A 13,648-nucleotide genomic window follows, 5' to 3' on the forward strand; every position below is an offset into this window, starting at 1 on the left:
TGTGCTCTGGCCCCAGCTCCAGCCAATCCCCTAGCCATTCTTCACAGTTCAATTCAAAGCTTACCCTTTCACCCAGACCTCCCAAGGCCCCTGTGCACGCAGACCCACCTCCCCCTGCACTGTTGGTTGTCTGTCTGCCACAGCCCTACTCAGGAGCACTTGTGGGGGATGCTGTGTGATACTGATTCATGGAGGGCTTCTGCATACACGGCCCTCAGGCAGGCGCTGTGGAAGAGCACCTTATACAGAACGTATGCAGCTTACACAGAGGTGTGTAAGGCACCTCTGGAGCCCTTTGGAGCTTCCTGGGATGTTGGCACAATAAGAAATATCCAGCCCTAGCTGGTTTGGCTCAGTGGACAGAGTGTCGGCCTGCAGACTGGAGGGTCCTGGGTTCAATTCCAGTCAAGGGCATATGCCCGGGTTACCGGCTTGATCCCCAGTGGGGGCTAGAAGGGCATGCAAGAGGCAGCAGATCAATGATTCTCTCTCATCATTGATGTTTCTATATCTCCTTCTCCCTTCCTCTCTGAAATCAATAAAAATATTAAAAGTTTTTTTTAAAAAAGAAATATCCAAGAAAAATGGCGACACATATAGAGAAGTGGTAGAGCAGGGATACAGAACCGGGCCTGGGCCCCTCCAGCTGCTGTGCTCTGGCCCTCCGCTGAAGGAGTTCTGTTACCTAGTGAAAGCCAGAAGGCAGGACGCAGGCTTCCCCATCCTGTCCTCCCGCATCACCCAAGCCAACCCCTGCAGCAGGCAGGCCCGCTGCCCATGGAGGGCCTCCCCTTGCGTTGGCCTGGGTGACGTGCAGGCTCTGAGCAGGGCTCTTCATTGGCTGCATCCCGTCCTTCCCTGGCCCATGCAGGAACTGCGCCAGTACCTGTCCAACCTCGCCGACCAGTGCGCCAGTGAGAACAACGCTGCGGACATGCCTCTCGTCATCATCCTGGACAACCTGCACCACGTCAGCTCCCTGGGCGAGATCTTCAACGGGCTGCTCAGCTGCAAGGACCACAGATGGTAAAGGCCAGCTCCGGGCCCTGGTCCCGGGAGAACGGGCACAGGGGAGGTGTGCTGCACGGAGCTGTGCCCACGCACAGCTGGGGTCAGAATGGGGGGCTGGGAGCCAGCCAGCCAGCTGCCTGGACGGCCCCTGCAGGCCCCTGCGAGCGGCGTGCTCTGGAGCTGAGCTTGCCTCACGAAGTCCTCTTCTTTTCCTCCGTGTCCCCCACAGCCCTTACATAATCGGCACAATGAACCAGGCTACCTCTTCCACGCCCAACCTGCAGCTCCATCACAACTTCAGGTAAGGTGTCACCTTCTGAGTACCAGTTCTGTGCCAGGCAGCGTGTGGAGCATTTTTCCCAGCTTCACTCTTCATTCTTACAATAGCCCCACGCAGTTAAATTTCTCATTCACAGCTTGCAAATGGGGAGACTGAGGCTGGGAGAATTAGATGACTCGTGTGAGGTCACTAAGTCCTGGGGTAGCAGAGACAGGGACGCAGCTCCGGGCAGGGGCAGTAGGCCACTCGCCTCCCCTGCACATCAGGGCCGTGTCTCTTGGGGGCCCAGGTGAACATGAGCAGTGAAGGCCCTTGCTTTGTCCCCAAGGGCTATCTGTGTGTCTGTGGGCCTTTGCCTCCAGCTGCCGTGTGTCTTCTGCCCCAGCACCACGCGGGTCTCCCTGCTGGGTGTGGGAAGGGCTGCTGCACTGTTGTGCCTGGGTGGGTTGCCTCTTGCCTTGTGGTGCCATCGCTAAATGCTCTTTGCCCCACTTTGACCCCTTGGTGACCCCAGCACTCCTCCCCTCCTGCTGGCCCTTAGATGAGGGTGAGAATCATGTCCTGAGATGGCACCCTCACCCATCCTCACTGGCCACTCTGCAGGCATCCCTGATGGCGATCTCTGGGAAGTGGGCCTCAATTGTCATTCCCTGGGAAATGTGACCTCCTCCAGGCCCCTGAGATCGTGGCTCCCCTCCGCATCTAGGCTGTCCCGTCTTGTCCACACTTTCTCCTAAAGATGCCTCAAGTCCTTCCTCCTCCTCCTTCTTCCACCACTGCCATGCCACGTCACCTCCCTGGGCACTACTGCCTGCAGAGTGGCCTCATCCTCCGTGCCAGTGGCAGCTGGCATGAGCGTCCTAGAATTCAAATCTGACCATAAACCCTCATTCCTGAAGTGCTTTAGTGGCTCCCCATCACCTCCAGAATGCATCCAGGTTCCTTGGGTTGGCAGGTCAAGTCTAAAGTCTGGTTACATGGCCTCTGGCCATTTCCCTAAACCCCGCCCCCTTTTCCCACGTCTCTACAAATACTTCAGTGAGCTCTCCACCCACCACCACCACCACCCCTGCTCCTGCCTTTGCTTATGTGGCTGCTCCATCAATTCTTCCGGTCTCAGCCCAGACAGCCCCTCCTCTGAGGAGCCTTCTCTGATTCCACTGGCTTCATCATGCCTCATTCCTCTGTTTGCTTATCTGCTTCATCGACAAGACTGTGAGCTCCTGGGAACAGAGACCAGTGTGTCTCAGTCATTGTTACAGCTCTATGGCCCAGCACAGGGCCTGACTCAAGCACGAGAGGCAGCAGACTCGGTGGTTAGAGCTCGGACTTTGGAGCTGCACTGTGTTGGTTCTAACCTTAGCTCTCCTATTAACTTGCTTCTTTGTTCTTGGACATAACCTGTCTGCGCCTTCACATTTCCATCTGTAAAATGGAGATGGTGATAATATCTATGTCATGGGGTTTCTGTGAGGAAAGGTGAGTTAACATACGTGCAGTGTTTGCACAGGGAGTCCTACTTTAGTGTTAGCATACACACCATCTGTCTAGTTCTCGTGTGCGTTGAGTCTTGAGGTTAGCCCTCGTTTCTTCACTGTCGTAATCATTGAAAACCTGATGTCCCCCAGGTGGGTGCTTTGTGCCAACCACACGGAGCCCGTGAAGGGTTTCCTTGGCCGGTTCCTGAGGCGGAAGCTCATGGAGACGGAGATCAGTGGGCGGGTGCGGAATGTGGAGCTGGTGAAAATCATCGACTGGATTCCCAAGGTCTGGCATCACCTCAACCGCTTCCTGGAGGCTCACAGCTCCTCGGACGTCACCATAGGTAGGTGGGCAGCCAGGCGAGAATGGTGGGTGGGCTGGTTCAGGGGGACCCTGGCCAGGGCAGCACCCTGCAGGCACAAGTCAGCTGGACTCTGTTCTGTTCATGTGGACAGAGAAGGAGGCAGAGGGGACAGTCCCAGCCCAAGGCAGACCCCCGACTGCCTCACCCATGCCCCTTGCTGTGTCTCTGCCCCTCTTGCCCTGCCCAAGGCCCTGGGGCTGATCACCAGCAAGAGATGGTCCAGCCTGGGCCGATGTGGAAACTGCCAGCTCAGTGAAGTACCCACCCCAAAGGCTCTGCTTTAAAAATAAAGTAAAGCCCAAACCGGTTTGGCTCAGTGGATAGAGAATCGGCCTGCGGCCTGAAGGGTCCCAGGTTCGATTCCGGTCAAGGGCATGTACCTTGGTTGCGGGCACATCCCCGGTAGGGGTTGTGCAAGAGGCAGCTGATCGATGTTTCTCTATCATCGATGTTTCTAACTCTCTATCCCTCTCTCTTTCTCTCTGTGAAAAATCAATAAAATATATTTTTAAAAAAATAAAATAAAAAAATAAAAATAAAGTAAAACGTTACCAACATTCCTGGAGCTTAAGGATTTAGAACAGAGGAAAAAAGGTCATTGATCATCCCACCCTCCTGACATGATTATTTTAATTTGAACTGATTTTTTGCCATTGTCCACACATAGATATTTTGCATAGTTGCCATCAGAGTATACCTACAGCACGTTCATTTCTTTTTCACCTCACATTGTCTCGTAAGCATCCTGAGTTGCTGCTCCAGTTTTATAATTATTTTTAAAGGCTGGCAAAGACTCACATGTGGGTACGCCATCATTCACGGCACCATTTCTGTTCTCTTGGACATTTAGTGTGTTTGCATTTTCAAAGGTCAGGACTAATAATACCACAAGGAACATCTTTCTCCATAAAGCCTTTCCTCCCTTTTGGGTGATTTCCTGGGGCAGAGAGATCCTGGGGGTGGGGAGGAGGGGTGTCGTAGAGCCCACGTGTCCTGCTCTGTGCCCGCCACCCAGCAGGTGGCATTTCTGCTGTCACTCAGAAATTGGGAGGGATGCTTGGATCGAGGCTTCTCCTGGCTTCTCCCCAATTCAGCTCTGACGGATTTTCGTTTGGTCCCCAGGCCCCCGGCTCTTCCTGTCATGCCCCATCGACGTGGATGGCTCCAGGGTGTGGTTCACCGACTTGTGGAACTACTCAATTATCCCCTATCTCCTGGAAGCCGTCAGGGAAGGACTCCAGGTGAGACATGGCCCGCTGGCCTCCTCAAAACGAGGGGCGGGGGGGCGGCGCTGTTCTAGTGACCAGATGAGTGGGCTTTATCTCCTCCTTCAGGATTCTGACTGACATGAGGTGACAGCCCCTCACCTGTGAGGCCAGCAGTCTGGCACAGTGTAGGGACACACTTGGCTGTAAGTCCTGGCTCTGCCACCTGTTAGCTGTGTGACCCCAGGCAAGTCGTTTAGCCTGTCTGTGCCATAGTGCCCTCGTGGATAGAAAAGGGGAAGAATAGTCCTGTGCCACAAAGACTTGCTGCAAAGGGTAAATGAAATCCTGGCTGTGATGCGCTCAGCATAGTGAGTGCAAAAAAGAAACAGAAGCAAGCGTGTGTAGCACTTCACAGTTAACAAAGTACTCTCACACCTGCTCTTTGGTTCAAGCCCTGCATTTGTCCTGGAATATAGAGATTTTTTTGTCTCCATTTTTCAAAGGAGAAGAGTTGAGTCTCAAAGGAGAATAAGTGATTTGCCGAGGGTCATAAGAGTCAACCTTGAAAAATCTGGGATTTGAGTCCACGCCTCTGGCTGGAATCCCAGGTTCTCTGCCCTCGGGCGGCCGTGGCACTCCCTACCTGCCTCGGGACCCCTCCCAAGTGACCCTGGGCTCAGGAGGCAGCACATCCCTTCTCACTCAGCCCAGGGTCAGCTCCAGGAGCTCAGCCGTAGTTGGAAGTTTTATTGTGGAGCCTGGAGGCAGCCTGAGAAGCTCAGGGCTCGGCCCCGCGCTGCGTGATGAGCAGGTGTCATGCACGGCTGAACAGTCAGCAACCAGTTTAGCAGCCGGTTCCCAGGGCTTCTCTGTCCCTCGGTCCTGGGCATCGGGAGACACCAGACACTGCCATAGGCCTGTGGAGGTCACGGAGGGTGTGTGCCCCACACGTGCATGTGACAGTACAATGGCTGTGTGTCATTTCTGTGCATTTGGCTGAGCCTAGCGAGTGTCTGACTGCTTGTTAGTAACATGCAGCTGCACTGAGGGTTTTCAGAGGCACTCAGACAAGAACTTGAAAAGGACACAAAACCAGAGCCATGCCACCATCTCATAAGACGGGCAGGAAAAGGCATCCCTTCCTGGTGCTGGGAGGTCATTGGAAGAACAATCTTTCAAGAGCCTGGGAGCAACCAGGGGAGGCGGCTGGAGTTGGCATTTTACCAGTCTGCTCAGAAATGAGCCACTGGCCTCAGACCTCTGACCTCATCGCCCTGCTGAGCCCTGTGGGACCCAGGGAACCTGCTGATTCACGGGAAACCTGGCGTGTTCTTATGCCTCTAGTTTGGAAGGAAAGTTTGCTGACCATTTTTTGAGAGCTTGCTACTTGCCAGGCACGGTGCTGGGGACCTGACATGCCTCTCATGTAGCTTTAAGAGCTTAGAGCACCTGACAGATGAGGAGACCATGGCCCCGGGAGCTTTACCCCAGGTTGACTCAGGGGTGTGATGAGCCAGCGTTGGAGCCCAGTCTAGCTGACTCCTCGGTTATTTCCCTGACTTTCACACTGTCCAAACTTCCCCAGAAGCCTCAGGTGGTTCCGGGAGCCGAGTACTGTGGTTCAGGTAGTAGGGTTCTACGTCAGGTTTCACTTGACAAAAGGATTCCTCTATTTTAAAAAGTTTTAAATTCCTTACTGGAGCTGACCTCTGTGTCACCTTGATTCCATGCTCACTATGCGCTGAGCACTGGGCGGGGCCACTTAGTCCTCACCTGGCCCTGCTAGGTGAGTAGAGAGGCCATGAAGGCAGCACATTAGTTCCGAGAAGGTGAGCCCTTGGCCGAAGTTATGAGTTAAGAAGAGGTAGAGGCCCCAGGGCGGACTCTGGCAGGGCTGCCTGTAGTGGGGGGAGGGGCCAGAGCTCCTGCTGAGATGAGGCCCAGACTGTCAGGCCCAGACTGACTGCCAGACTGTCCCTCCACCAGACACATCCTCTCCCAGAGGAATTGTGGCATCGCCCCCTAGTGGCTACCAGACACCTTTGCAAGTTTTGACTCCGGAGTCTTTTCCCAGTAGCATCCGTGTGGGGTGTGGCTGTGTAACCCTGGAGGCTCTTCCTGAATGTGTGCCTTGATTCCTCCGGGTGTGGTGCACGCGTGCATCCTGCAGAGTCCGAAGCTGCCAGTGGCCAGGCATTAGTTTCTAAGTTGGCTCCGTGTTCCTGACACAGTGGGGCTGCCAGGCTCCTCCCTGCCTGGTAAAAGCAAATGTCCTATTTGTCTGTCTATCTGTCTATCCACTGTCTCTGCTGCTGCTTGGCGCTGCCACAGGCTCTGCACTGGGGCCAAGGCGCTTCACCGTGTTTCCTGTACTTGCCACAGTCCTTGCCCAGCCATTCACCTCCTGGACTGGAACATGTCCAGCGGCAAGTGGGGAGGCTTGTAAAATACTTCCTGTTCTTGCCGATGCTGCTTGCATTTGCCAGCTGCACATTTGTCTGATGAGTCAGTCCCCAGCCCTGTTCCCCTCTGGAGTTGTCACTGTGAACACTTGCCAAAGTGTCTAGTCTACAGAGTAACTCGAAAGGTCTGTGTGTCGTCTCCCCCTAACCCCCAAGGAGGGAGGCGCGGGCGCTTTATCACATTACCCCGGTTGCTCTGAGACCCGGGGCAAGTCTCCCTTCTCTAGGGTACCCATCTGTGCTCTAAAAGGTTTGGACCCAAAGCGTGTTTTTCAGGCTGTCTTCTGTGGAGCCCAAAAGTTTCTCAGTTTCTTCAGTGATGGGGTCAGGGGAAAAGGGCACATATTTGAAAACCACCAGGGCAGACTCCCTCTGAGGACTGGCTGACCTCCCCCTTCTGGCCTCTGTGGTCCTGCATCCCTGAGCGCAGTCTCACCCACGTGAAGTCTGGCCCAGGAAGAGCAGGCCAGTTCCACGGGGAAGGCCCTTGGAGGGAGAAGTTTCTAAAAATTGCAGGAATGTTCCTAATCGGGAACAGCCTTCCTCGATTCCAAATAACCCCAAATGCTTGTGTTCCCTTTCTCTCTTAACACGGATGCGTACGTGCACACACAGGCCTCCTTCACAGAATCCTGTCTGAGACTCACCACTAAAATCGTTTTATCATTAAAGCTTACAGAAAGGAGTGTGGAGGCATGCTGGTGGTCTTACAAAATTAAGTGATAATATCGTTTTCTCTCTTAAGAGCAAATTAGTTAATATGGACAAATTTGAGAAATATATGGGCGGGAGAAGCACCACCCACACGTAACCTCTGTTAACCGTCTGCTGTTTTGAAAGTTTACAGAGGGACTACGAGAGTCAGACCCTCCTCAAGAAATGAGGTTTTATCAGAACAGGGTCATTTGTGACCCCTGCCTGTGGTGTTGGTGGCCAGGGAAGGAATTCCCCAGGTGGTTGCATGCAGGAGGGTGCTGGAGCTGGCGGTGACGCAGGAGGGTGCTGGAGCTGATAGCCGGCCCCTCTTTCCAGCTCCGCATTCAGTGAGGTCGTGTTGGTAGTCTGGCATTGGCTGTGCTGGGACTGTTTCTACCACAGAAGCTGGCCACCATTCAGGTGCATCAGCCAGGCTCAGAGTTAGGGTAACAGTGAGTCAGTGGCAGAGCTGAGGCGTGAGCCCGTCAGCCCGACTCCAGAGCCGGTGTTCCTGACGCCTGAGTCATGCTGCCTTCCGTCTTAGCACATCCACTCTGTGCACCTTGGGTGACTCCCTTACAGTAGCATTCTGGGAAGTGGAATTACCCCATCAGCGGGGGCATGACGCTGCGTTCGGGGAACTTTTCGGAAAGCTGCAAAATCAGGGCTACAGAGGAGGTCTGAGCCCCCTCCTAACTATTCCTTCCTGGCCTCCCCTTAGCTCTACGGAAGGCGGGCCCCCTGGGAGGACCCTGCCAAGTGGGTGATGGACACCTACCCCTGGGCGGCCAGCCCGCAGCAGCACGAGTGGCCTCCCCTGCTGCAGCTCCGGCCCGAGGATGTCGGCTTCGACGGCTACTCCATGCCTCGGGAGGGCTCGGCCAGCAAGCAGATGCCCCCCAGCGATGCTGAAGGAGACCCGCTGGTGAGTTCTCAGCTCCCGGAGCAGCTCAGCCATCACTGAGCACTTACTGTATACTGGGCAGGAAGCATGTTGCTGGAAACAGAGGCGACTGAGCCCCAGCCCGGCTTTGGGAGACTGCATCCATCCCAAGATTAGGGACACGTTTGCCAGGATTTCCTTCTATGGTTTTAGTTTTTTACTAATGTCTTGAACCCCTCTGAAACGGTCTGTGGCAGAAGGTCAAAAGTGAGAATTTGATTCTTCTCTCTAAATGTCGCCATACCTGTTGTCCCTGCGCCACTCTGCCCTCTGGGTTCAGTGCCACCTTTATCATGTGCTGTCCTGCTCCAGTGACCTCTCCCCCACTCACAGCAGGGGCAGAGCTGGGTAAGGAGCAGGAGCCCAGGCCAGCAATCGCGCAGTCAGGGAGGGGCTTGCAGGCAGGAGGCCTGACCACGGGCCCCGTGGCCAGCGAGGTGAGTTAAGTCTTAACACCTGTCTGAGCTGCTTATTGACGCTGCCGTTGCTGAAGCGACAAAGATCCTTTAAGCAGAACCTGGGCCCGTGGTGGTAATGCTGCAGTTAAAGCAAGTCCTCACTTAACATCCTCAGTAGGTTCTGTGACTTTAAGTGAAATCACATGTAATAGAACCACGTATATCAGTTACCATAGGCTAATTGATATACGTTAAGAATCAAGGCCCTGTGGCCGCTCACCAATAGTATAAGGAAAGGATGTTACTCAGGACTTGCTGTACTCGCTCTGCCACTATGAGACGCATGCATAGTCATCCTGTAGAACGAGACTTAAAGAAGCAAATGCCACATGAAATGCGGTGAAAGCTAACGCGCCAGAGCCTGCCATGGTGACATACTGTCCTCGTGCCTGCCGGGAGCCATGCGCACCCGTGGCAGCCGAGGCAAAGGGAAAAGCACCTCAGAGAAACCGCTCCATTACCTAGTGAAAGGGATGTTCAGAAGTGATGCGGCAGGATGGAAAGACAGCCAGTTTGCTGACTCATTGATTTGCTGGATTTAAAAAAGAACAAAAGAACAGTGCTTTGGGTTGACTGCCGTCCTCCGGATTGGAGGGGTGGAGCTCTGCTGAGACTTTTTTTAACAGGAACTATACTTTAAGTGGATGTGTTATTTGTGTTACTAAGCACAACCTAGTTTGCAGTGTTTATAATTACTGTTTTACAGAGAAAAGGATCAGGCTTTAAGAAGCCATTTCTGACGTTAACCGTTGCTCAAATCCAGAGTCATGGGGACATTTTTGTGGGTGCGAGCTCATGAGGTCTTACGTAAAAATAGAATGTGGGGTGGCTGGAGGGAAGAATGGCGGCTCGTTCCCAGACATCCTTTGCTCAACCAGGACTCTTGAACACAGAGGGTGTTTAGGTGAGACCTGAGGGCTCCCTCCAACCCCAGGCCCCCAGAGTGAGCCACCCTTGCTGACAAGTTAGATATGGGTGTTCCTCCCAAGCCCATGCCCTCTGCCCGGGCCATCCGTCTCATTTACTAGTCCCTCTTCTCAGGGGACTGGGACCTCCAAGAGAACAGGCCGCACCTGTGTGTATGCCGGACCACATGCTGTGGTTAGACGTGATGAGCGAATAAGTAATCTCAGCTGCAAAGGGTCGTTGACTGCATTTGAGCTCCACCCCCCCACACCCCCAGGCATGACTGTGGACACCAGCCCATGGTTTGTCTGTGGCCAGACTCACCCAGGGAAACTGCTAGGCATCCTGGGGCCGCTGGCTGGAGGCAGCTGGGTGTCATGCCCAGCAGCACCAAGTCTTGGCCTCAGCTCAGAGAAACCCTGCCTTCCTACCTGACTTTCTAAGTAAAATATAAAATGCATACACACACAATGTATAGTTATAAGGAACATAAAAGTAGCTTTTTGTTCCCCACCTCCACTCCCAAACAAAAAACAATAAAGTCGATCTGTCAGGGAAGATTTAAGAACACTATCTTGAAACTGTTCTCTTTAAGACGATGATGGTGGTGGTGGTGATGGCACATCACATTTATTGAGCACTTTATGTGCGAGGCCCTAGCCTCAGGGCCCTATACACATCATGGCATTTTGTTCCCTACTTGAGTCCTAGGGGATAGGAGCTGCTGTTCTCTCCAATCTATAGACAAGGGACTGATGCCTCAGATGCATGAGGTAATTTGTCCAAAGATTCCGGAATTGGAACCCCAGGCCTCTCTGTTTTCCGTGGCTCTGCTTGTTCCTGGCGCTGCCCTTCACCTCCCCGTGAAGGCCGTGACAGCCGCTGGGGTACAGATGGGCTTGAGGCTCATTGAAGGGGGCATCCCGTGCTTTGGAAGTCCGCGGCGCTGATGAGCGCGTTCCAGAAGCAGGGATGCTTGACTGGCACTTTTACCCAGGCTTGAGTAAGGTGTGCCCCTCCCAAATAAAGATAAGTATCAGATTTATGGGGGACTTTCCACTTTGTTCTCAGCGCTCTACATATGTTAACTCAACCCACACCATAACGTTATAGGGCAGGTATGATTATTACTCACATTTGACCAATAAAGAAACCGAGACACAACGAGGTTAAGGTACTTGTCCATGGTCACGCAGCTAGTAAGTGGTGCAGCCGGGATTTGAACCCTGGAAGCCTGGCCCAGAGCCCGTGTGGGCTGCAGTCCCCAGGTGAGTCTGGCGGAGCAGGCGTGAGCTTGCGGGAGGCCAGGGCGGGCGGGCGGGCTGCGGACTGGCCAGAAAGCCACTCATGCTCTCTGCCTTTTTCAGATGAACATGCTGATGAGGCTGCAGGAGGCAGCCAACTACTCCAGCCCCCAGAGCTACGACAGCGACTCCAACAGCAACAGCCATCACGACGACATCCTGGACTCGTCCCTGGAGTCGACTCTGTGACAGGGCCCGGCCATGGAGCCTGCCCACCGCCTCCTCGCCTCGCCCCACGGCGCCTCCTTCCTCTGCACCATCCTGAAGATGCCCTCCTGAGCCAGCCCGGCCGCAGCATGAGCGCTGCAGGGACACCAAGCCCCCGGTCCTCCCGGGCCAGCGCCCTGGGACTCCGTCCTTCCACAGTGAGAACTGCACTATCTTCGGTTTCATTTAAATCATTGTTCTTGCCTTGTTGCTGTGACCTCCCCAAGTCAATGAAGATACTTCTCGGGAAAGGATCATCACCGTTGAAACAAAAAGGGTTAAACATGGAAACCCCACTTGAAGCTCTGAAACCAAACAGCATCCTGCCACGAGCTGCCCAGAGACAGAGAGACTGGAGCAAATCTTGAAACTCAAGACAGCACGGCTTCCCCTCACTCAGACCCTGCCAAGTGGGTCTGGCCGCCAGCACCCTCATGTCCATGCCAACTCACCCAACCGGCCACAGAGAACTGGTGCTAACTAGGCACTTGCTTTGGTCACACAACAAACGTCAGAGCCATGCACAGGGAAACCTTAGGAGAAAACACCTCGTGCTCTCTGTTCTGTTTTCTAAATGGTGCTCTCCTTCCCCGAGAGGTATTTGGCCTGTTCCAGTCCAGCCACACCTTCCCCCATCACCTCCGGTGAGCCCACGAGTGTGCGTGCAGGAGTGAGAATGTGCCCGAGCGGACCTGCCAGGGCAGACAGCATGCGTCTGTCACCTTAGAAATGAATCAGGTTTCTTTTCTGCAAACACTGTGTCCAGTGAGAATTGGTCTCCTTTGGAGAACTGATGTCCCCTTTGAGAATGAGGTTGAGTTTCTCCCTTTCTGACTCTTTGATTTTGAAGATTTGTCTCCTTCCCCCTCCCTCCCGCCCCACCTCTCACCCTCCACTTCCCACTCATGGTCAGAATCAATCCTTTGGTGAAAGTGAGAACCGCAGGAGTTGAGTCTTGGTTTTCAGTTGTCCATCCTCACAATTCCACACACTCACCTCCCGCTGGGGCCTGGGTCACCACGTCCTGTGGAGTGGACCGGGACCCGATCCTCAGCACGTGGGGGAGCCGGGACCTCCCTTGCCTTTCCTTCTCATCCTCGAGGCTTCGAAACGCACGTCGACACCTCCAGCGTGCCAGCCCCAACCTCAGGTGGGTGGTGAGGTCACCTCTCGAAAGACTTGCACTTTTCTCAGAACCAACGTGATGCAACTCAACTAGGGGGGCGGCGGCCACTCCCTCCTGAAAGCCCCAGCCCCAGCCTCCGTTGGACAAGCCTTGCCTGACCTCTTCGGTGCTGACCTTCCCAAAGCGATGCCTTACTGGTTTTGTACTAACCGTGTTCATGGATGAGTGTCGTGCCTGCCTGGGGTCCGTTTTTTTATTTTCCCCATCAGAGCAAACAGGGCTAAAAAGTCATCCACTAAGTAGGAGAACTCACGTTGCTGTGACTTTTATCTCATCCAAAAGACTCCGTTTGTATGGGTGTGTGACTATGGGAAAAAGAAAAGAAAAAAAAAAAAAAGATCCATTTTTTAGGTTCTTAACAGTCTCCAGCTAACACATAGGCAGAAGTTCCTCCAGGTCTATGTGATGTTGCTGGTTACATGCCGTGCTACTACATGTCTTCGACATACTGGTATCTTCCTTACAGAGTGTGGTAAACCTTTCAGTTGTTTGTTTCTGTTTTATAAGGAGAATCAATATTCCACCCCAGTGGGGGCATCTCTGTTAATGATCAGGGTTTTTATTCCATCTTTAGATTTCTATTTCTGAAGGTCCATCTCTATGTGTTTTCATTTTACCACAAGAGCTTGACCTGACACTGCTCACACTGCATTGGATAACCATTTTCTCCCTCCTCGAAAGGAAAAGGGGAATTTTTCCCACTGACTGGTGCATGGAAAAACCTCTCAACACTGTCCCAGTTTTAATCTCAGCAAACTCGGACTCTCATCTGCTAAGCCTTCATCAGTCATCTGGGTGTGTGAGTGTGTCTTGTTCTGTTCTGTTTTTCATAAAACCCTTAAACCATAAAGTTAGCCTGTGACCACAGGCCAAACCCTGAGCCTTCTGGTCAACCTGAAGAGTGGTCCTTCTCAATGTATCTCCCAGTGATGACCTTACGCTCATACTGTGAATTTGGGAGGAGGTAAAATTGACTGTTCCTCATGGACAGTTTTCCCAGTCACCTTGTGAGTAGACACCTACCAATATTGTTTGAAGCGCTCTCTCTCGCTCTCTCGCTCTCTCTTCTCTCTCTCTCTCCCTCTCTCTCCCTCTCGCTCTCCCTCTCCCTCCCCCTCTCCCTTCCTCTCCCTCTCCCTTT

The 13,648-nt window shown here is 53.4% G+C and overlaps 1 protein-coding gene across 2 annotated transcripts in view; it reads left to right on the forward strand.

Moving 5' to 3' along the window:
- The window catches only part of NAV2 (neuron navigator 2), a 367,959-nt gene extending 355,851 nt beyond the window's left edge, over nucleotides 1-12,108 (forward strand). For both annotated transcript variants that reach the window (XM_008148978.3, XM_008148980.2), the window contains 6 exons: nucleotides 872-1,026; nucleotides 1,241-1,312; nucleotides 2,920-3,116; nucleotides 4,260-4,378; nucleotides 8,225-8,428; nucleotides 11,178-12,108. In XM_008148978.3, coding sequence (XP_008147200.2) covers nucleotides 872-1,026; nucleotides 1,241-1,312; nucleotides 2,920-3,116; nucleotides 4,260-4,378; nucleotides 8,225-8,428; nucleotides 11,178-11,303 — 873 coding nt within the window. In that variant the 3' untranslated portion in view covers nucleotides 11,304-12,108. The remainder of the gene's footprint in view (nucleotides 1-871; nucleotides 1,027-1,240; nucleotides 1,313-2,919; nucleotides 3,117-4,259; nucleotides 4,379-8,224; nucleotides 8,429-11,177) is intronic.
- Nucleotides 12,109-13,648: the final 1,540 nt, after the last annotated feature.

Source organism: Eptesicus fuscus, chromosome 13 (assembly GCF_027574615.1).
Source record: "Eptesicus fuscus isolate TK198812 chromosome 13, DD_ASM_mEF_20220401, whole genome shotgun sequence".
Lineage (NCBI taxonomy): Eukaryota > Metazoa > Chordata > Mammalia > Chiroptera > Vespertilionidae > Eptesicus > Eptesicus fuscus.